This window comes from Ostrea edulis, chromosome 2, assembly GCF_947568905.1.
Source record: "Ostrea edulis chromosome 2, xbOstEdul1.1, whole genome shotgun sequence".
Classification (NCBI taxonomy): domain Eukaryota; kingdom Metazoa; phylum Mollusca; class Bivalvia; order Ostreida; family Ostreidae; genus Ostrea; species Ostrea edulis.
The window spans coordinates 7,982,772-8,005,052 of NC_079165.1; the positions used below are offsets into that span (position 1 = coordinate 7,982,772).

Consider the following 22,281-nt stretch of genomic DNA (forward strand, 5'->3'; position numbering starts at 1 on the left):
GATGGTGTTGTGTCATAATTCCCAAACTAGCTTGCATTATATCAATACATGTCTGGTGACAGGTACAAGTTTTTAGCTCACCTGAGCTGAAAGCTCAAGTGAGCTATTCTGATTGTCCGTTGTCTGTGTCTCTGTTTGTAAACTTTTCACATTTCTTCTCCAGAACCATTTGGCCAATTTCAATTAAAATTGGTACACATCATCCATGGATGAAGGGGATTCAAGTTTATTCAAATAAAGGGCCATGCCCCCTTCAAAGGGAAGATTAGCTGCAGAACTGTAAATCTCTGAGAAAATATTTGGACATATCAGAGATGTCTGATCTGTTCCAAGATTTTATCAGAGAGTTACAGTTCTGCAGCTAAGGGGAGATAATCTCATAAATGCAAAAATAGGGTGGAGTCATTTAAAAATCTTCTCGAGAACCATTGGGTCAGAAAATCTGAAATTTACATGAAAGCTTCCTGGAATAATGGATATTCAAGTTCGTTAAAATCATGACCCCTGAGGTTAGGTTGGAAATGGGGGTTAAAGTTTTGCATGTGAATATATCGGGGAAAATCTAGACGTCTAGTTTTGGGTCTGTCCACAAAAACTTTATCCTTCGCCATTACTTGAATGGATGGTGATGGGGCTTTCATATTTCACGTGTGTATTCCTTTCTTTAGATAGCAAAATTTGTGACCTTGACCTTTTGGTTTGACCTACTTTTGAAAACTTCTAACCTTCACCATAACTCTTGAATGGTTGATGATGTGCCATTCATATTCAACATGTGCATTTCTTGTGACAAGATCTTTCTTCAAATACAAGTTTTTGACCTTGGAGTTTAACCTACTTTTGAAAAACTCAAACCATGGTCATAACATTTGAACAGTCAGAGCTGGGGCTTTCATATTTCACAGGTGTATTCCTTGTGACAAGACCTTTCTCTTGGTTCCAAAATATTGGCCTCATGACCTTGGAGTTTGACCTATTTGTGAAAATTTTTAACCAAGCCTTAACGTTTGAATGGTTAGTGGTGGACATTTTACATGTGTATTCCTTGTGACAAGACCAGTCTTTTGGGTACCAGAATTACTGTGCTGCCATATGGGGTCACCAGTAACTCACAAACACATTTTATTTTTTTGTGATTTTAGCACCCTCAGGAAATGATCACAGACACCTGACATTTCAACCCACCTCCCTTTAATTTGTCCCCTACTTTTCAATTAGTAAAACGAAGCTAAATAATATATCCCTTAAATGTGTGGGTTTTATGGCTATATTCTATCTGTGTTTCAATTCCCAATGCCATTTGTGCTTTTATTGAACTCTCTAAGTTACACAGGCTTACTGGATTAAGTGTATGACACGACATTACATTACAGATTAAGACAGTGACACCAAGATGTCTTCCTCTATAACCTTAACATATGACCTTTTGACCTATAAATCTCCTCCCCACGTCGTCTTTGTGCAGAATGAGACTCTTGTAGCTTACGTGGTATATTTAGGTCACCTCAGGTAAACTCGGGTGACATATTGCAAATGGTCTCTGTCTGTCGTCAACCGTTAAAAACTTCTTCCCAGAAACTACTGGGCCAATCTTGATCAAATGTGGTATGTAGCATCTGTAAGTGAAGGGGACTGGAAATTGTAAATTTCATGGCACCCCCCCCCCCCCCCCTATCCTAAGGGGCCTTTATTTTGGGGTAAAAACTGTAGAATTGATGTATTTCTTTAAAAATCTTCTTTACTCCTGGACATCTAGCAGAGAAAGTGAGTATATAGTAATGATGAGCAAGGAAGCTTCTACCAAAATTGTAAATTTCATGATCCCCGGGGTAAAGGTTCCGACCCCAGGATACGTGGGGTCAAACTTACTATATAGTGTTTATGTGTAAAAAATAAATGTTTATTCGGTATATACATACATGCAAACATACATAGTTACATAAATACCAAGGATAACCCATGAAAGCTTATTTCCAATGGGGTCCTTTGATGCACGGATGTTTGCGCTAGGGGGTCATTTATGTGTGAGGAAACCAGAGTACCCGTAGGAAACCCACGTGTCCGAGTGGGCGACCGCCATACCCTCTCACATACAACCACTGCCGATCACGGGGATCGAACTCGGGTCGCAGCGGTGAGAAGCGAGAGCGCTACCTCTGCACTACCCCCCCCCCCTCAAAAAACCCACTTAGATAATGTCTCCTTTAGTGCTACTGATACTAAATGGATATTTTGAAAGAGCAGGTTGTTGTTTACTAAAATTGTAAATTTGATGATCCCAGGGGTAGAGGTTGTGGTATCGGGGTGGGGCCAAAATGGTCATGTTATTAAATGTGTGAACAATAGAAAACTTCTTGATAACTTTCATTCCAATTGTTTTCAAATTTGATATAAAGCATCTTTGGAACAAGGGGGACATAAATTGTAAATTTCAGGATTCCTGCACCCCCGGGGACCTAAGGGCGGGGCAAAAACTGACAATGCAATTTTCAGAAATTTTCTTCTGAAGAACCGCACGTGTGAGAAAAACTAAATGCATAGTGATGTAGAGGAGGAAGGCCTGTACCAAAACTGTAAATTTAATGATCCCCGGGGTAGGGGTTCTGACCCCAGGGCGGGGCCAAACTTACTATATAGTGTTTATGTGTAAAACACTTGTGGTTAATCCATCCTCGTGTGATGTCATAGGTTTTTGCAAAAATCTTTATCGAATTAAACTTTGCACATGATAGAAATATATCTTTCAGAGGAATTTTATTAACTGCATAAAATAAAAAATCTGGTAAACTATTGATTTTGAAAAAGTTTATATTTTCCATAGATAATCAATTCTTTGTTATTAAAAAAATGTTATCAAGGGCAATAACTCCTATGCTGGTATTTCTTTTACTGTATGTCTATTATACATAATTTCCCCAATATCCACAATTAATTTATACATATTTATGAATTAACATTTTTTTTTAAACTGTTGACATTTAAAATTTGTCATTTCAACAAGTTTTTATCTATTCTAATTATTCTGTATAACGAAAGTGTGATTTTCTGATGTTAACATATACTTCCGTTTTTTTTATGTCTGACATCTTTAAAAATGTGGCAACATACACATTTTCTTTGGTTATTGATTAAATTTAACTATATTGAATGGAAATTAATACAGATTTTGCACTTTTAACCATTAAAATTGATAAGTCACATGAGGATCGACCCACCTTAAATAACATCTCCTTTGTTGCTATTGATACTAGTAAATTGAAACTAAATTAATGGATAGCATGTAGTCCTTTACCAAAATTGTAAATTTGATGATCCCAGGGGTAGGGGTTTTGGTATTAGGGTGGGGCCAAACTTAGTATATAGTGCTTATGTGCAAGTTTGCTGATACTTTATAAAATCTAAATGCATACTTAGGAAAATCAGAAAAGGATGTACAAAAAATGGTGAATTTCACAACCCTTGGTTTTGACTCTATGGCATTCATATTTTTCTTCGCCTGATTTTAAACTTTGATCCCTTCCTATTTGATATGCAATTTAATAACCCCCCCCCCCCCCCCCCCATTTGTCCACAATACCAGTATCTGTTAAGGTAGTATATGTAGTTGTATGGCATCAACTTTATTAGTGTGGATTCCTACAATGTATGACCTTTGAACCCACAAAGTTCACCACATCTCTTTCTTCTAGTGTATATTTTCTTTCTATTTCCATAACAATGTCTTTCCTTCCTCATAACGTTTATCAGACGTCAACTTTTGGGATAACTCTTTTGCTTTAAATCTAAAAAAATCGGCATAGACCATTTGGTCTATCCCCATTACAATTGGCAGACTGGTGTCATTTGACAAAGACTCGGTCTATGGTTAATTTCGAACACTGGAGAAGTGGAAATGTCCGTTTTTGACATACTATAGCCAGAACTGATATTTTTATGTCACTGTTCATTACAAACACTTCACAGTAAAACATGGTTACAGTGAACACACTTATAATGAATTCCCACTTACAGCGAAGTAATTTGCATTCCCTGTAATGTTAAAATATATTAAGAAGTTATTGGATATAACAAATCATGTTTATAATGGATCAAAATTGTTCGTCCCCTGCACTTCGCTATAATTATGTTGTACTGTAATTGTTCGTCCCCCCTGCACTTCACTATAAGCGTGTTGTACTGTATTTGAATTGGTCACAATTCTACATGGATTTGGGGTCCGTGCTTTAGCTGCAAAAATGTAGCCCTCATCGATTTTTTTATGCCGACCCCCCCCCCCCCCCCAAAAAGTCTGAGAGGGCTACATTATTGTAGCTAATCAAAGCTTGTACCAGTTTGACAAAATAACACACATCAGTCTCAAGGAGAAATAATTTTAATTGCAAGTTCAATACATCAATGATTTTGAAGAAAACATTTGCAGTACATCTTGCAATCATCAACATAGTATTTCCCATATACATTTTAAATACTCCATCTCTCTCCATAATCCTTATCCCGTGTGCTTACATTCACAGAATAACTGCATCAACACCTCGCTGGATTATGGACAGTAAATTCTGCATTTGATCCCTGTACGTCCATGTTTCAATTACTCTAACCATTCACACTTGTCTTCTACACAATCAACCATGAGTCTTATGTAAACATTATTTGTATGCAGCAACTCAAAAAAATGTACATCTATATGTAGTACCGTAACAATAATCTTTTTAAAAAATGCATAGGTTTACACATCTTCATTATCTTTTCTTTTATTCCAACCAAAATGAGTCTGCATTTGTAAAACACAGAACATACACAGTTGTGATTAAACCATTTTTGATCAGATACAAGAAGTCTGGGGGTTTCTTTAAATCCTGGCAGTTTAAAGCTTGAGAAATGGTACTAAAATGTTCCTTCTCAATCTTGTACTTATTGATATCAAAGATTTTCTAAATGGTACTTGACTGATACTTAAGAAACTTTGTACAATCTGTGAGTATGAAAAATACAGTTCAATAAAAAAACAATCGATGTTGACAAAACTGTATATCTAAAAAAAATCTGATTGTAATATACTAACTCGTGCATAATTTGAAAATACAAACCACCTTTGTCAACACAATAAAAACTGATGCATCAAGTAACTTATGATCATTTTATAACACTGCAAAATGTGAATGTCCAAAACAACAGCACATCCATATAATTATATGTGAAAATACATTTCTAGATACCTGTAGCATCATTTAAAATGAAGAATGCACAACATGTCACGTGAATATTTTAGTGTTTATCTGAAACAAATGCTGCATGGTAATGTCCAGTACATCTGTACTGAACTGAAATTCTCAACAAGAAATAGTTGTATGACTATAAATGCAAAACAAAAGTCAGAACATAATTTATTACATGAACGAAATTTTCATTTTTCGGTTTATATGAAAAATTTGTCTTTAAAGAAAAGAGATACATGTATGAATTTTTTTCCTGCTGTTATAATCTAGGCATATTCGTGAAATGATGACACAAAAAATATAATGCTAAATATAAAACCCCCTTTCGCAAAAAAGCATCATTTTACAGCAACTGTTACACGAGCTCTTCTGTGTTTACTTGTACACAATAAAAAAATTAATACGGTCAGACAAACCATTAGAATTCACAATTTGCTCGTCCAATAAATTCAAATTTAAAACGAGAATGTCTCAATTTACACCACTGACCCCTTATAAAATAAATTATTCTCACTCTCTAAGAATATCTGCAATGTCATCATAACTCGTCTCTCAATATTGTATATCTGTTTCTAGAGGGAGCCAGCTTTCTGAAGGTGGATTCTGGGACTGAAGTGGGCTGCTTAGGGCCGTTGTCCTTGTTCACATCATGGGGGATATGGTCAGTTTTCTCCTCCGGTTTCTGCTCTGCATTAATGGACTGAAATGTTCAAAACACACGTTATGCAAGCATGGATCCCAGGATCCTAGCATACATGTAAATTAACAGGTCACCTTTCACAGACATGTAATTTTCCATATCTATTTGTTTTATGAGCATGTTTACACCTACACTAAAACTCTTGTTTAATTGGGAAGAAAACTTTCATGTGACATTATGCTGTTTAATGCTATTTCCCTTTACACTTGGTCTCTCTAAACCCCTCAAAAAATGAAATTTTCTCTATCATTCTGACAGCACTTTTAGAGTTATTCAGGAATTTTAGGTCTTTCACTTCCTAGGTCCTACCTCTGGGGGTGGGGGAGTAGGGTAATCAGTTGTGGGGTCCGGTCCATGGTGGAACTCCCTATGAAGTTTTCCTGAGTGTAGATCAGCTATGAATTGGGACAACATCCCTGGTTTCCTGTAAAATTCGTTCAAAATTGAAATCAATATAAAACACAGATAAATCTCTACACATTGAACATGCATTTGTTTTACTTTACCGATTCTTATTTATACAGTCTGTAATTTAAAAAGTATCGAAACCTTGTGAATTTCATCCATTAAATGAATGACGACTTACTCCAGATCAGTTTTAACATCATGTGACTTACTCCAGATCAGTTTTAACATCATGTGACTTACTCCAGATCAGTTTTAACATCATGTGACTTACTCCAGATCAGTTTTAACATCATGTGACTTACTCCAGATCAGTTTTAACATCATGTGGAAACAAATACATGTGACGAAAACTATCGATGGCCAGGACGGGCAGATCCGACTCCGATTTACCGAGGTGATGAAGAGGGTGCTTAAACTTCAACCCATCGGCAACCAGGAAGTTCACAGACGCTGAAATGACAAAGTGGTCAGTAACAATCACATCACTTAATATCCCACATTTCAATTTTCTTCTCTATAATGGAACTTTCCTGGATAATGTATATACAGATGTATGTACGTATTACATCCGAAAGTTTCATTGTAAAACAGTATTTTAATAATACATTGTATGTACATGTACATATCCTATCCAAGTTTCACTGTATATCATATTCACAAAATCAACCCAGTATCACAGTTTTTGGATGACTGAAAAAATATGTCACAACCATCCACATATATAATGCGATCAACTGTGACATTGACACAGCATGGGAGTTCACTACACTGACATTGATACAGTATGGGATTACTACACTGTGACATTGACACAGTATGGGATTACTACACTGTGACATTGACACAGCATGGGAGTTCACTACACTGACATTGATACAGTATGGGATTACTACACTGTGATATTGACACAGTATGGGATTACTACACTGTGACATTGACACAGCATGGGAGTTCACTACACTGACATTGATACAGTATGGGATTACTACACTGACATTGATACAGTATGGGATTACTACACTGTGACATTGACACAGTATGGGATTACTACACTGTGACATTGACACAGTATGGGATTACTACACTGTGACATTGACACAGCATGGGAGTTCACTACACTGTGACATTGACACAGTATGGGATTACTACACTGTGACATTGACACAGTATGGGATTACTATATTGTGACATTGACACAGCATGGGAGTTCACTACACTGACATTGACACAGTATGGGATTACTACACTGTGATATTGACACAGTATGGGATTACTACACTGTGATATTGACACAGTATGGGATTACTACACTGTGATAATGACACAGTATGGGATTACTACACTGTGACATTGACACAGTATGGGATTACTACATTGTGACATTGACACAGTATGGGATTACTACACTGTGATATTGACACAGTATGGGATTACTACACTGTGATATTGACACAGTATGGGATTACTACACTGTGACATTGACACAGTATGGGATTACTACACTGTGATATTGACACAGTATGGGAGTTCACTACTCTGTGACATTGACACAGTATGGGATTACTACACTGTGACATTGACACAGTATGGGATTACTACACTGTGACATTGACACAGTATGGGATTACTATATTGTGACATTGACATAGCATGGGAGTTCACTACACTGACATTGACACAGTATGGGATTACTACACTGTGATATTGACACAGTATGGGATTACTACACTGTGATATTGACACAGTATGGGATTACTACACTGTGATATTGACACAGTATGGGATTACTACACTGTGATATTGACACAGTATGGGATTACTACACTGTGACATTGACACAGTATGGAATTACTACACTGTGACATTGACACAGTATGGGATTACTACACTGTGACATTGACACAGTATGGGATTACTACACTGTGACATTGACACAGTATGGGATTACTACACTGTGATATTGACACAGTATGGGATTACTACATTGTGACATTGACACAGTATGGGATTACTACACTGTGACATTGACACAGTATGGGATTACTACACTGTGATATTGACACAGTATGGGAGTTCACTACTCTGTGACATTGACACAGTATGGGATTACTACACTGTGACATTGACACAGTATGGGATTACTACACTGTGATATTGACACAGTATGGGATTACTACACTGTGACATTGACACAGTATGGGATTACTGCACTGTGACATTGACACAGTATGGGATTACTACACTGTGATATTGACACAGTATGGGATTACTACACTGTGATATTGACACAGTATGGGATTACTACACTGTGATATTGACACAGTATGGGATTACTACACTGTGACATTGACACAGTATGGGATTACTACATTGTGACATTGACACAGTATGGGATTACTACACTGTGATATTGACACAGTATGGGATTACTACACTGTGATATTGACACAGTATGGGATTACTACACTGTGATATTGACACAGTATGGGATTACTACATTGTGACATTGACACAGTATGGGATTACTACACTGTGACATTGACACAGTATGGGATTACTACACTGTGACATTGACACAGTATGGGATTACTACACTGTGACATTGACACAGTATGGGATTACTACACTGTGACATTGACACAGTATGGGAGTTCATAGCTGCAATAATGTAGCCCTCTCTGATTTTTTTTTTTTTTTTTTTTTTGGGAGAGGGCTACAACTCCTTAGGATCTCCGTAATGGTGCAAATGCGGAAGTGATTCACTCCCGTAACATTTGCGCTCATTCTAAACATTTCCTGACTTTCTTTACGTAAATAAAATGATATTCTATGTTTCTTAGTCAATATATAAATTTACAACCTGCAACTTTAGATTTGTGAGGCTCTATTCTACCATTTTCAACAATTTCGATAAATTCCAATTTCTCGATTCATATTTGTGCGCCATGTTTGATGTACTGAAGTTTCAACTTCCGGTTGTCAAGTCATTTGCATATGCCATATAAGGTAGTATTGACATCAATGGACAAGTATGGAGGCGAAAGCTATTTCGTCGGTATTAAAAAGGTTTGAATTTAATATCAAGTTAAAAACCGAACAGCAGAGTGTAAATTCTTTCTGCAACAATATGATTTTCCTGTCTTTGTCGAAGTGGCTCGAGTAACTACATTTTCGCGCTGATTGTCAATGTTTAGGCTTTTCATTAGATCCACCTACGAGATCTCGCGATAACAAGCATGGCGGAGCAGATGAAGAATTTTGCATGCTGTACATTATATTTAATGAAAAACACCTTTATTAGACATGCCTGAGCACAAAGTTGGTACTCCTTTTGGTGTAAACAACATTTGGGACTAATACACAGAGTTTATTATCGGTTATTCATAAAATTATTTTGCACCATTACGGAGATCCTATGGAATTGTAGCCCTATCCCGAAAACGTCAGAATAAAAAAAAAATTGGATAGGGCTACATTATTGCAGCTAGGGAGTTCACTACTCTGTGACATTGACACAGTATGGGATTACTACACTGTGACATTGACACAGTATGGGATTACTACACTGTGACATTGACACAGTATGGGATTACTACACTGTGATATTGACACAGTATGGGATTACTACACTGTGATATTGACACAGTATGGGATTACTACTGTGACATTGACACAGTATGGGATTACTACACTGTGACATCGACACAGTATGGGATTACTACACTGTGACATTGACACAGTATGGGATTACTACACTGTGACATTGACACAGTATGGGATTACTACACTGTGACATTGACACAGTATGGGATTACTACATTGTGACATTGACACAGTATGGGAGTTCACTACACTGTGATATTGACACAGTATGGGATTACTACACTGTGACATTGACACAGTATGGGAGTTCACTACACTGTTTTTAGGCTATCACGTAGGAAACCAATGCAATGTCAACTGAATCATTATGCAATGTTAGCTATTAATACATATTTTTTGTCATTCATCAAATTCAGCAAATCACTAGGTCAGAGAGAGAACGATAACCCTGGAATTATTTTAAACTCCCTATATTTTGACTGCTGCATTTTTATTTTTTATCATGTATCATAATCATTCTTAGATAATTTGGAATTTTATATAAATATATAATCTAACCTAAAATAGTATGCCAGCATAAGACTGTACATTTAGCAATTCAACCATCTAAACTTTAGCAGAATCAGACCTCGTGTGCTATTCAACATGCTTATAAATTACCCACTTCTTCAAGGTGCATATGTTGGATAATTTCAAATTTTAGTAATTTAGCACAACCAGGAATTAGTCTTCCTTCATCCACAAAGGCACTAAATTATGAATCCACTAAATAAAGTACAAATGCAATGTACATCATTCTAAGAAACTGCTGTAGATTTCACATTGACATTATTATCTTACATTTCTCTGACATCAGCTGTTGCTGGACAACGGTAGAAAACCTCTGTGTGATATCTTTGTCATCTGGGTGATGGAACAGGATCAGGAATGGCAAACCTTCTTCTGTTAATTCCTGTGGTAACATACATGCAGCATGAATTTTTTTCAGTACATTTATGTAAGTACAATTTACAGTTTGCACATGTAAATATAACTCCCATTTCTATATAAATCAAATTTAAGCAGTGTACTTTTAAAATACTGAACAGTCCGAGCTGAGGCACATTTTGACATAATCATGAATTGCTTCTGTCGTGTGTGATAATGGATAAATAGAAAATATCACATTGCTGCCCGACACGCCAAAGGTGTAACAGACAGCAAGTAAGTACATTTTAGCACAGCCTTAAATAGCACTCTTGCTTCACTGCCAAAAGGTGCTAAAATATACATCTCGTTAAAATATATACACTTACAGTGTGTATACTGATGAATTACAAAGTAATTTACATGTGTTCCAACAAAACTTATAAAAAAACCAGCGAGCTTTCTTTTCTATTCAAAGTAGACATATCTATAAATAGTTACAACAAAACAAGTTTACAGCTAGGTAACCATGACAACTGCCAATAATTTGGTTTCATAATAAGAGTAATTCACTGTATGCAAGTATTTTCTCTGCTAACCAAAGAAAATGAAAATTGTTATAAACATCAATCAATTCTAAGCATGGTCACTGCATATGTGTTTATGATATTTAAGAAGACCATAAAAATTGTTTATCAAGCACTTCTTAAGCCTATTTTCAAGCACTTCTTAAGTCCATTTTCAAGTTCTTCTAAAAAGATTTTCAAAGATTTTACCTATATACATTTGCATGTAAAACTTTGATCCCTATAGTGGCCCAAACTTAACCCTGGGGGGTCATGATTTTTACAAACTTGAATCTACACTATGTCAATATAGCTTTTATGTAAATTTGTACTTTCCTGGCCCAATGGTTCTTGAAAAGATTTTCAAAGATTTTACCTATATACATTTGCATGTAAAACTTTGATCCCTATAGTGGCCCAAACTTAACCCTGGGGGGTCATGATTTTTACAAACTTGAATCTACACTATGTCAATATAGCTTTTATGTAAATTTGTACTTTCCTGGCCCAGTGGTTCTTGAAAAGATTTTCAAAGATTTTACCTATATACATTTGCATGTAAAACTTTGATCCCTATAGTGGCCCAAACTTAACCCTGGGGGGTCATGATTTTTACAAACTTGAATCTACACTATGTCAATATAGCTTTTATGTAAATTTGTACTTTCCTGGCCCAATGGTTCTTGAAAAGATTTTCAAAGATTTTACCTATATACATTTGCATGTAAAAATTTGATACCTTATTGTGGCCCCAACCTACCCCCAGGAGTCATGGTTTTCACAAACTTGAATCTGCACTATGTCAGGAAGCTTTCTTGTAAATTTCAACTCCACTGGCAAATGGTTCTTAAGAAGATTTTTGAATGACCCGACCCTATTTTTACATTTTTGTGACTATCTCCCCTTTGAAGAGGGCAGGGCCCTTCATTTGAACAAACTTGATAGCCCTTCACCTAAGGATACTTTTTGCCAAGTATAGTTGAAATTGGCCCAGTGGGTTTGGAAAAGAAGTTGAAAATGTAAAAAGTTTACAGACAGACTGAGGACAACAGGTGATCAGAAAAGCTCACTTGAGCTTTCAGCTCAGGTGAGCTAAAAATGGATGCATGGGTTGATAAAGTACATGTACAGTATATATACAGTATTTTTGGGGCTTACTTTGGTTGCATAATTGTATTCATTTTACTTTAACATAAATTTAGTTTTCATTTTCATCAGTTTTGTGAAAAGTTTGTTTACAGGAAGTGTTAATTATCAACTTTATAAACAAATGATCAAATTTTATAAACAAATGATGTGCACAGATGATGACAATTATTACGATTATATCAATCCTAGCAAAAGATGTTCAGACAAATAAAGCAATCCTAGCAAAAGATGTTCAGACAAATAAAGCTATATGTTTCAATGAACTTGTATTTTCTAAAGAGCACATTCAAGTACAATACATGAAACTTCCAATCTCTTTTCCATGACAAATATGCTATTTTGCAGAACTTTATCGATTTTTGCATATTTAAGCACTGTTCACAAACATGCTCATAATCCAGCACTTTTCACGATGAGTGTGCACCGTGGTGTTTTTCTATATAACCATATACCTACCTCAGCATTATCAAACGTGATCTCCCTGACAAGAGGAACACAGCTCTGCTGAGCCCAGTGTAAAAGACTATCAAAATCTGTCAGGCTCCCAATGTAGGCAATGTCCTGATGAGTGGTCTGTGAAGATGAAATGGAAATATTATTCATGTCTTTACAGCAACAAAAGGACAAGAAAAACAGGTTTTAAGATTGATACACAAGTACATCACAAGTATGAAGATTCTATCTACAAAAAAATCTAATTAAACAGTAGCCAAGTGTTTTTCACAAGGAAGTTATAAAGTAGTCTGTGGATTTTTCTTCACAAGGAAGTTATAAAGTAGTCTGTGGATTTTTTTTCACAAGGAAGTTATAAAGTAGTCAGTGGATTTTCTTCACAAGGAAGTTATATAGTAGTCTGTGGATTTTTTTTCACAAGGAATTTATACTTCCTGTAGATTCACTGCTTCAGTTACATTGTAATATGATTTAAATATATTTCAGCAACTCCAACACCAACGTAAAAAAAAATGTGTCTTTGCCTGGTGTATTCAGAATGTCTGTAACTTATACTCAGAGAAGTTGTGGCCCTTTTCACAAAAAATCTTACATTTAAGAGGAAAATTTTGAAACAGTGTAATTCTTTAATAATTCTTCCCTCATATATTTCAAAATGAGCAAAACTAAGCATATACATATATGATAAAAATTGCATTCTTACTCAGAGTATAGTAGCACTGAATTGAATATAAGGCAGAGATAATTTTTTTTGTCTTAGTCATAGGATTTCTTGTGAAAATGGCCACTTATCCTGGGTCTATTCAGAAAGCCCCACAACTTACACTCAGTCCTGGCTCAGGGGCTATCAATAATCTCAGTCTCACTTTTATACACGAAAATCTGAGACCCGAGATTAAAAATGAGCCACTCTAAGTTTTAATGTTCATGTATCATAGTCTACCCATCACCGGTATTACGGGTAATTATAAACATGCTTACCTGAGGGGCTCTATAGTCACCAATAGTTATAAACATGCTTACCTGAGGGGCTCTATAGTCACTAGTAATTATAAACATGCTTACCTGAGGGGCTCTATAGACCACTCTATCTCCCATGGATCTCTCATGCTCTGACACAGGCCTGTAACCAAAAATAAACACATTACATTAAACAGCCATCAGCTACTTCTACCTCTCATATAACAATTTATAAGCATAATCTTACAGCCATTTTTTCCCTATATTTGCAATCTAATCAGCAATTTTCCTCCCCTCAGCTTTATGCTTATTAAAGTTTCATTGCTTTACTTAGTATTTCTCACAAGCATCTCATGTCTGATATAATTTAAAACGCTTTGGTGATGAAGACTTACCCCACTGCAGAATGGAATTCACATTCTTCTCGTAGAGTACTTGCTACTTTGGTAAATAACCTATAACCATCGGAGTTAACATCAGCAAAATATCCAATGACATGTCTCTTCTTCTCCTAAAAGAAACAAGCATGTTTAGTTGTTTTAGACATTTGTTTTGTATCGAATAAATGAAGTAGAAGCAACTGTTCTAACAACTTCCTCTCAATATGTACATGTAGTAATCATACAATGGTGATTATTGGGATAGTAAAGATCATTTTTGTTCAAATCTTTTAAAAAGAATTTATAAAAGTCAAAATGACTGATACTAGTTATTTTCTGTTACAGTAAACAATTTTATGCTTTATTCTGCATTTATTTCCAAATTCCAAAACAATTATTATCTTCAAATTATGTCCATTGAATTTTTGCTTCCTGGACAAAAATTCAATCTTTTATAAAAATCGGCTCCTAGTCTAAGATGATTTGGGGTGAGAAAAAATATACACCAAAATGAGTTTTCCAATCTCTTTACGCAAAACAAACCTGTCATGAGTTGATTTCAATTTCAATATGGAGTAAAACATATATACTGAAAACAAATCCCTTACATTTAGCTCGTCCATAGACTCTAAGGTGGAGTGTTGCTGAACAGAATCTCGGACTTGGTCCTTAACAAACTGCACTAAAGCGTCAACAGATCTTTGTCCTCTGTATTCTTTCTTTATGAGCTGTCCATTGCGAACCAACTTCAGAGTCGGATATTTTGAAATATGGTATTGACTGGCTATATCAGCTGGTAAAGAAAAAATATACATGTATCATATGTTCTCATAGTAGTAGAGCATTCGCTATGTAACCAGGAGGTCGTGAGTTCAAGCCCCTGCTCACGCCATGGTGGTCAAACGTAAGATGTAAAGATAGGTAGCGATTGCTCCTGTGCCAAACACTCAGCATATAGAAGTGAGAATCACTGGTCTTTCGGATATGACCTTAAAAATGGAGGTCCTGTGTCATGGCAGGCATCGGCACAATAAAGAATCCTCACTGCTACAGCCCTGAGCACTAAACATAGGTCTATATTTGTGGTACTTCATCTACAGTTGGTGATGTCTCAATATGAGTTAAAAATTCTTGATGAGACATAAAAACAATAATCAATCAATCAATCATGCTAATAGATATAAAACACGGTATTTGGTATTTATCAACTTTGTTAGAGACTAACTATTTCAATACGGATCTAAACTGATTCAAAAATCAATATTCACTTCTATGTACTGCTAAAATTATTACCATTAATTTCATTGTACCACTAAATTACTAAAGATTGTTTTTTATGAAAAACAAATTCCTCCCCAGCTCCCCAAATTGAAATACTCCAAATAAAACCTCCTTCCCTAAATGTACTGCATGATAAGGAGGAAGAAAGCAGACATTAAGAACTCCAAGATGTCATATAGGATAACAATTGGATCCCTACAATATGCACATATGCAAATGGCATTGAATTATTGTACAAAGTTTCAAGTCTATCGGATAATCCATATAAGAGAAGCGTTCACAAGCTATATTAACATCCTCCACCCCTCTTAGATCCACTATAACTCTTAGGAAAATTATTGGATCCAACTGTCCCGACAATATGCAAATCTACAAATGGCAATGAAGCATTGTACAAATTTTCAAATCTATCAGATAAGCCATATAGGAGGAGAAGTGTTCACAAGCTATTTTACATCCTCCACCCTCTTAGATCCACTATTACTTTCTGGAAAATAATTGCATCCCAACAATATGCATATCTACAAATCACAATGAAGCATTGTACAAAGTTTCAAGTCTATCTGATAAGGAGAAGCGTTCACAAGATTATGTGACAGACAGACAGAAAGTACAAAAACAATGTCTCCCCTGGAAGAGGAGATACATAATTACCATTCATTTCATTGTACCACTAAAATGATTAATTGATTAGTTCATTGTAATGATTAACATTTAGTTCATTGTAATGATTAACATTTAGTTCATTGTAGTGCTTAAATAACTAACATTTAGTTCATTGTAATGATTAACATTTAGTTCATTGTAATGATTAACATTTAGTTCATTGTAATGCTTAAAGAACTAACATTTAGTTCTTTGTAATGCTTAAAGAACTAACATTTAGTTCATTGTAATGCTTAAAGAACTAACATTTAGTTCATTGTTATGCTTAAAGAACTAACATTTAGTTCATTGTAATGCTTAAAGAACTAACATTTAGTTCATTGTAATGCTTAAAGAACTAACATTTAGTTCATTGTAATGCTTAAAGAACTAACATTTAGTTCATTGTTATGCTTAAAGAACTAACATTTAGTTCATTGTAATGCTTAAATAACTAACATTTAGTTCATTGTAATTAACATTTAGTTCATTGTGATGCTCATGATTAACATTTAATTCAATGTAATGTTGTAGTTTACTGTAATGTTGAAATTCCTCTCGGTCATACCGTGTGACACAGTAACAGCTGTCACATACACAGATTTGATAACATAACACAATGATTTGTAAGTATTCTTTGCTCATTAGTTTAGAGAGGAGGTTTTTCTTTCCTTAAAATCACCATTGTCATTCCAGAATCAGCAACTATATCCAGTGGATAATGAATTTATTATAACACCTTCATCTAAAAATAACTTGCATCTGATAGGCCAAGAAACATTTGAAAATGTGTTTCCCTTTTTGAGTAAAAACCATCCCCTTACATAATGGTGGGAAAAATATTCAAGTGATTTTTTTTAAATTTCGTCATTTGAGATCAATCAGTTGAAATTCATGTGCTGATGCTAACATTTTACATGTATATTCAGGAGCTGATTGAAGTCATTAAAATCAATTCAATCTAATCATTCATACACCTGTGCATATAGTAAATTTACAGCCACAGGTGATAAAGACATGAAATTTCAATTAATGCAGTTTGTGCTCTACAAATATTTAAAAAAAAAAAAAACCTTTCATTTTGGCAATTTTGAATGACTATATCATAATGACATAATTTGTGATGCCAAAATGTAGAATAGTACTGTGAAAATTGTGTTCTAATCCTAAATCTTTAATCACGAAACTTTTCATTAATATTCTGTATGTAGTGAAAATCATCAACTTTGATATTTTTTTCACTTTATTGGGTCAAACAAGGCAGTATGTGGGTCTTGTCCTTTTAAAAGTGGATTTTTCTAATTCCAGAATAAATGGTATAGTGGATCTTGTCCTTTTAAAGGTGGATTTTTCTAATTCCAGAATAAATGGTATAGTGGATCTTGTCCTTTTAAAAGTGGATTTTTCTAATTCCAGAATAAATGGTATAGTGGATCTTGTCCTTTTAAAAGTGGATTTTTCTAATTCCAGAATAAATGGTATATACTTACATTCTGCATCACAATCTACTTTTGCAAAAGCAATTTTTCCTGGGGTCTGAAACAAAACAATACAAAGGTCAATTTCACTGTGAGCAATTTTCTCTGTAACTGAATTTGAAAACGTTTCTATATAGCTCACTTTCTACTTACAGGAAATTCTTCTTTAATTTTATTAGATGCTTCTTCAAAGACGGGTGTTAAAATCTGACTAAATCTACACCTGAAAATGAAAGTACACCAGGTCTTCCTTACAAAGATTACATTCAATTAACAATACATATATTCAGGATTTGTGTTTCCATTGTATTTATATCAAACTATCTAAAGGAAAATGTTTAACAGAAGAGCAAGGAACACTTACCAGTCAGCATAAAAGTTAATAAATAGCACCTCATTCGAACCTGAAATTTACATAACAACAAATAAATAAAATTACTTGTACAATGAAACATTCTATAATTGAATTTTCTTTTTAATAGTCATGGTATTAAATATGTAACAAAATTTATGTTAAAGGGGCATGGACATGATTTGAGCTGAAAATTTTAAAATTCTGTTTTCCATTTTAAAGGTTTACAATACTAAGGTATTTCTAATGGTCAACCAAAATTTCAATGTCATTTGTTGAGTTACAGGCGAGAAAAAGCACTCACAATTCTGTTATGTAAAGAATGCTAGTGCCATGTTTTTGTTTACATAAAGATTGCTTAATAGAAAAGATCATGTTTAAAACAAAATGAGATATGTGACAAACACTAGATATTAACTATAACAATTCCCAAAAATCCACCTATAACACTTCCCTAAACCTGTATATTAATTATAACACTTCCCTAAACCAGTATATTAACTGTAACACTTCCCTAAACCTGTATATTAATTATAACACTTCCCTAAACCTGTATATTAGTTATAGCACTTCCCTAAACCTGTATATTAATTATAACACTTCCCTAAACCTGTATATTAACTGTAACACTTCCCTAAACCAGTATATTAATTATAACACTTCCCTAAACCAGTATATTAATTATAACACTTCCCTAAACCTGTATATTAATCATAACACTTCCCTAAACCAGTATATTAATTATAACACTTCCCTAAACCTGTATATTAACTGTAACACTTCCTAAACCTGTATATTAATTATAACACTTCCCTAAACCAGTATATTAATTATAACACTTCCCTAAACCTGTATATTAACTGTAACACTTCCCTAAACCAGTATTATAACTATAATAACACTTCCCAAAAACCAGCATTTCACCTATAACTCTTCCCTAAAAGCAGTTAAAACATTTCTCTAAAACACCACATTACCTATAACACTTCTCTAAAACACCACATTACCTATAACACTTCTCTAAAACACCACATTACCTATAACACTTCCCTAAAAGCAGTTTAAACACTTCTCTAAAACACCACATTACCTATAACACTTCCCTAAAAGCAGTTTAAACACTTCTCTAAAACACCACATTACCTATAACACTTCTCTAAAACACCACATTACCTATAACACTTCTCTAAAACACCACATTACCTATAACACTTCTCTAAAACACCACATTACCTATAACACTTCCGAGGTTTGCACCATTAAGAGCTGTAACTTCACTAAGTGTCCCTTTAATCAGTAGGCTGATCTGGAAAAAAAAGAAAATCAATTGCATTTGTATATTTTTCTTGTCTCCCTATTACCTTGCATTTGGTGATAGTACACCATTGCTAAAATCACCTACAATTTACAAATGATTTTGAATTTCATTTATATAGCACATTATGCAAGAAGTTACCCAAATTCTTGACATATCTGGGTCTTGCAATTAAAACCAAGCTGAAATAGACATTTATGATTTGCATAATGCAACATTCACAACTGTTTGACCATTGGATGTACGGGACAAATTTTTCATAAATTCAATGAAAAGCATGTAGAGTTGTCGGAAATGGGAGGAATTTGAGTGTCAAGCTGTACATTCATCATGGAGACTTTGCTGAACCTCTCTATGTTTGAACTTATCATTATATTTTGTAACAGGTAAGAGTCAAAATGACAGGCAAAATAATATCTCCGAATAAGTGGTCTTACATGAATGTATGACAACCAATTTTTTCTAAGACTTCCTATATTATTGATGGAGGTGTAACAACATGGCAAAACCTCATGTGTATTGTCTATTGATCACAAGTCTGTACAATGATGTGATACAGTTGTAACTTATAAGTTTGGAATTAATTTGGAATTATTCCAAGTGTGGCATAAATTTAAAAGGCTTTTTTTTTTTACATCCCTTATTGCCTTATCTAATAATTTTCATTGATACATTTGATGAACTACATATTAATTCAGGAAGTATTTGGAGTAATACTAAATGTAACAGAAAGTGTACAGGCAAAACAACAGAAATGTAAGAGATCTTAAAAGTCATTAAAAGGGTATTGTGATACATAATTATGTCTTATCGCATATTTGTATCATGATGCATATTATTTACTTCAGTAAACTACAATACTAGACTAAAGCGTTAAAACAATCTATCATGTTTCTTTCACATCCAAGACTCGGAACAAAAATATAAATGAAAGATGGAACTGATGTGACAGTCTATAAAGATGGAACTGATGTGACAGTCTATGGAACTGATGTGACAGTCTATGGAACTGATGTGACAGTCTATAAAGATGGAACTGATGTGATAGTCTATAAAGATGGAACTGATGTGACAGTCTATATTTGAGCACTGACATTGTCACAATCACTGAATGTGAAGATATACATGTACACATTAAACTTCGCACAGATATTTACAAATTTCCACTGAATTTTGCTGCCCTTGTACCAATAGTTGTATCGACAACATATTCCAGGTAGCAGCTATCTCATTTGATTTTACTATATTTGTTTACAAGATTAATCTACTAAACAGATTCCGAAGTTTTTAACTGAAGTCGGGCTCCTATTAGCCTATAAGAACAAATGATGGAGTTGCGTTGTGCATTATCAATTTTTAAATATTCAATCATCATCACAGGAGATGGCAATTTTATCACCAAGTCAAAATATTGCCTAGATGTACTTGTTTTCTTGATAAATTTGCTCCCGACTCTTATGTTGCCATATCTAGTGCAAGGATCAATATTAAATATGTAAACCAATCGATATTCATGAAAAACATGAACATTCGTTTCTCATAAGTTACAAATGTACCAAAAAATCGGAAGACGACATATTACACATCAGGAAAACGTGTATATACTCAAATATCTTAGACACGTACCCGGTTGTCATACAACATGAACATATGTGATACCGTGATAAGAACACTTGAAAAGAGATGCCTTTAGACATTTCAATTTGAATGTTCAAGAATGCACAATAAAAGAATGTTTTTACCGTTATCAAAATATGCATTGGTCCCCAAGTATGCCTATATTTACGTGGATGAGGCATATTTAACATACACACGATCGAATAATATTCACCGGAAGTGAATACAGTCGATGCACGCGTGTAATCTCGTGTTAGACGAGATGCGAAATAGGTAACGATACGTTTCGCTCCACAGCATTTTTATCCGCCAGCAAATGTTACCAAAATCACAAAATCGATATACCTAGAATGCATTCATTAAATTTGATATTAATCGGCTTTCGCCGAAGAGAGAGAACTTTGATATATATGTTTTACGATATGACGATCGAGCGAAGAGGTTCGCACTGGTGTCTGAGTTTTTTAGTATATTGTCATTTTTTTAAAGTACAGATCTAGACCACTGTATTTCTATTTTCTATTTTTTGGAAGGGAATTCATGAAAATAAAAAAAAAAGGGGGGGGGAATATAACTTGGGTCATAGTGCTTGTTATGGAAATACAGCGTGTTAAACTTGATTTTCGTGCACTAAAAATATTAATGTATATTGATGTTAGCACACACACACACACACATGCACAAAGCACTAGGTCTACAAATCAAATTAATCTCTAACGATGTATATCCTATTCAAAAAGTTTAATGATAGTAGGTGAAAAGAAACATGCAATGACATTTTTGCACTCGTTATAATACGGGAAAATGTCATCGTCGGCTAGCCGGCTGGTTAGTCTTTGAATATAACCATTGCATTGGTTTTGAATAGATTTCCAATCACACACACACACACACACACACACATCTGATGTCCATTTAAAAGCCGTTTACTAAATATTTCACCTTACTCTTTTCTGGTGACATGCATACTTCAACAATCTCCAGCATCATCGACACATCTCTGTGTTCCAGAGAGAGGGGGGTCGGGGAGAGAGAGAGAGAGAGAGAGAGAGAGATTTTAGGCCCAAATGGACATAACATTGTATGATTTATATGACAAAGTGCATTTGCTGGATTGAGTTCTAGTACAAGAATATAATTGTCATATGTGCAGTGGACATACTCTTGATGAACTTGCTACAGAGGTGAGGTAATGCAGATTTAGTTGAAATGGACACGACACACATGTAGTATAATGTCTTGTGTTGTTCAA

At 34.6% G+C, this 22,281-nt stretch overlaps 1 protein-coding gene across 1 annotated transcript; it reads right to left on the bottom strand.

The window, feature by feature from the left end:
* Window positions 1–4,354: 4,354 nt before the first annotated feature.
* Window positions 4,355–21,287, bottom strand: LOC125680880 (endoplasmic reticulum resident protein 44-like). The gene is made up of 13 exons (XM_048920684.2): window positions 21,155–21,287; window positions 19,331–19,403; window positions 18,110–18,149; window positions 17,899–17,968; window positions 17,758–17,803; window positions 14,950–15,134; window positions 14,357–14,472; window positions 14,067–14,124; window positions 13,005–13,121; window positions 10,768–10,879; window positions 6,627–6,774; window positions 6,226–6,340; window positions 4,355–5,916 (listed from the first exon to the last, which is right to left on the bottom strand). Exons 1-13 carry the CDS (start codon window positions 21,218–21,220, stop codon window positions 5,755–5,757), a joined length of 1,308 nt encoding a protein of 435 aa, XP_048776641.1. The 5' UTR covers window positions 21,221–21,287; the 3' UTR covers window positions 4,355–5,754.
* Between the last annotated feature and the right edge of the window lie 994 nt (window positions 21,288–22,281).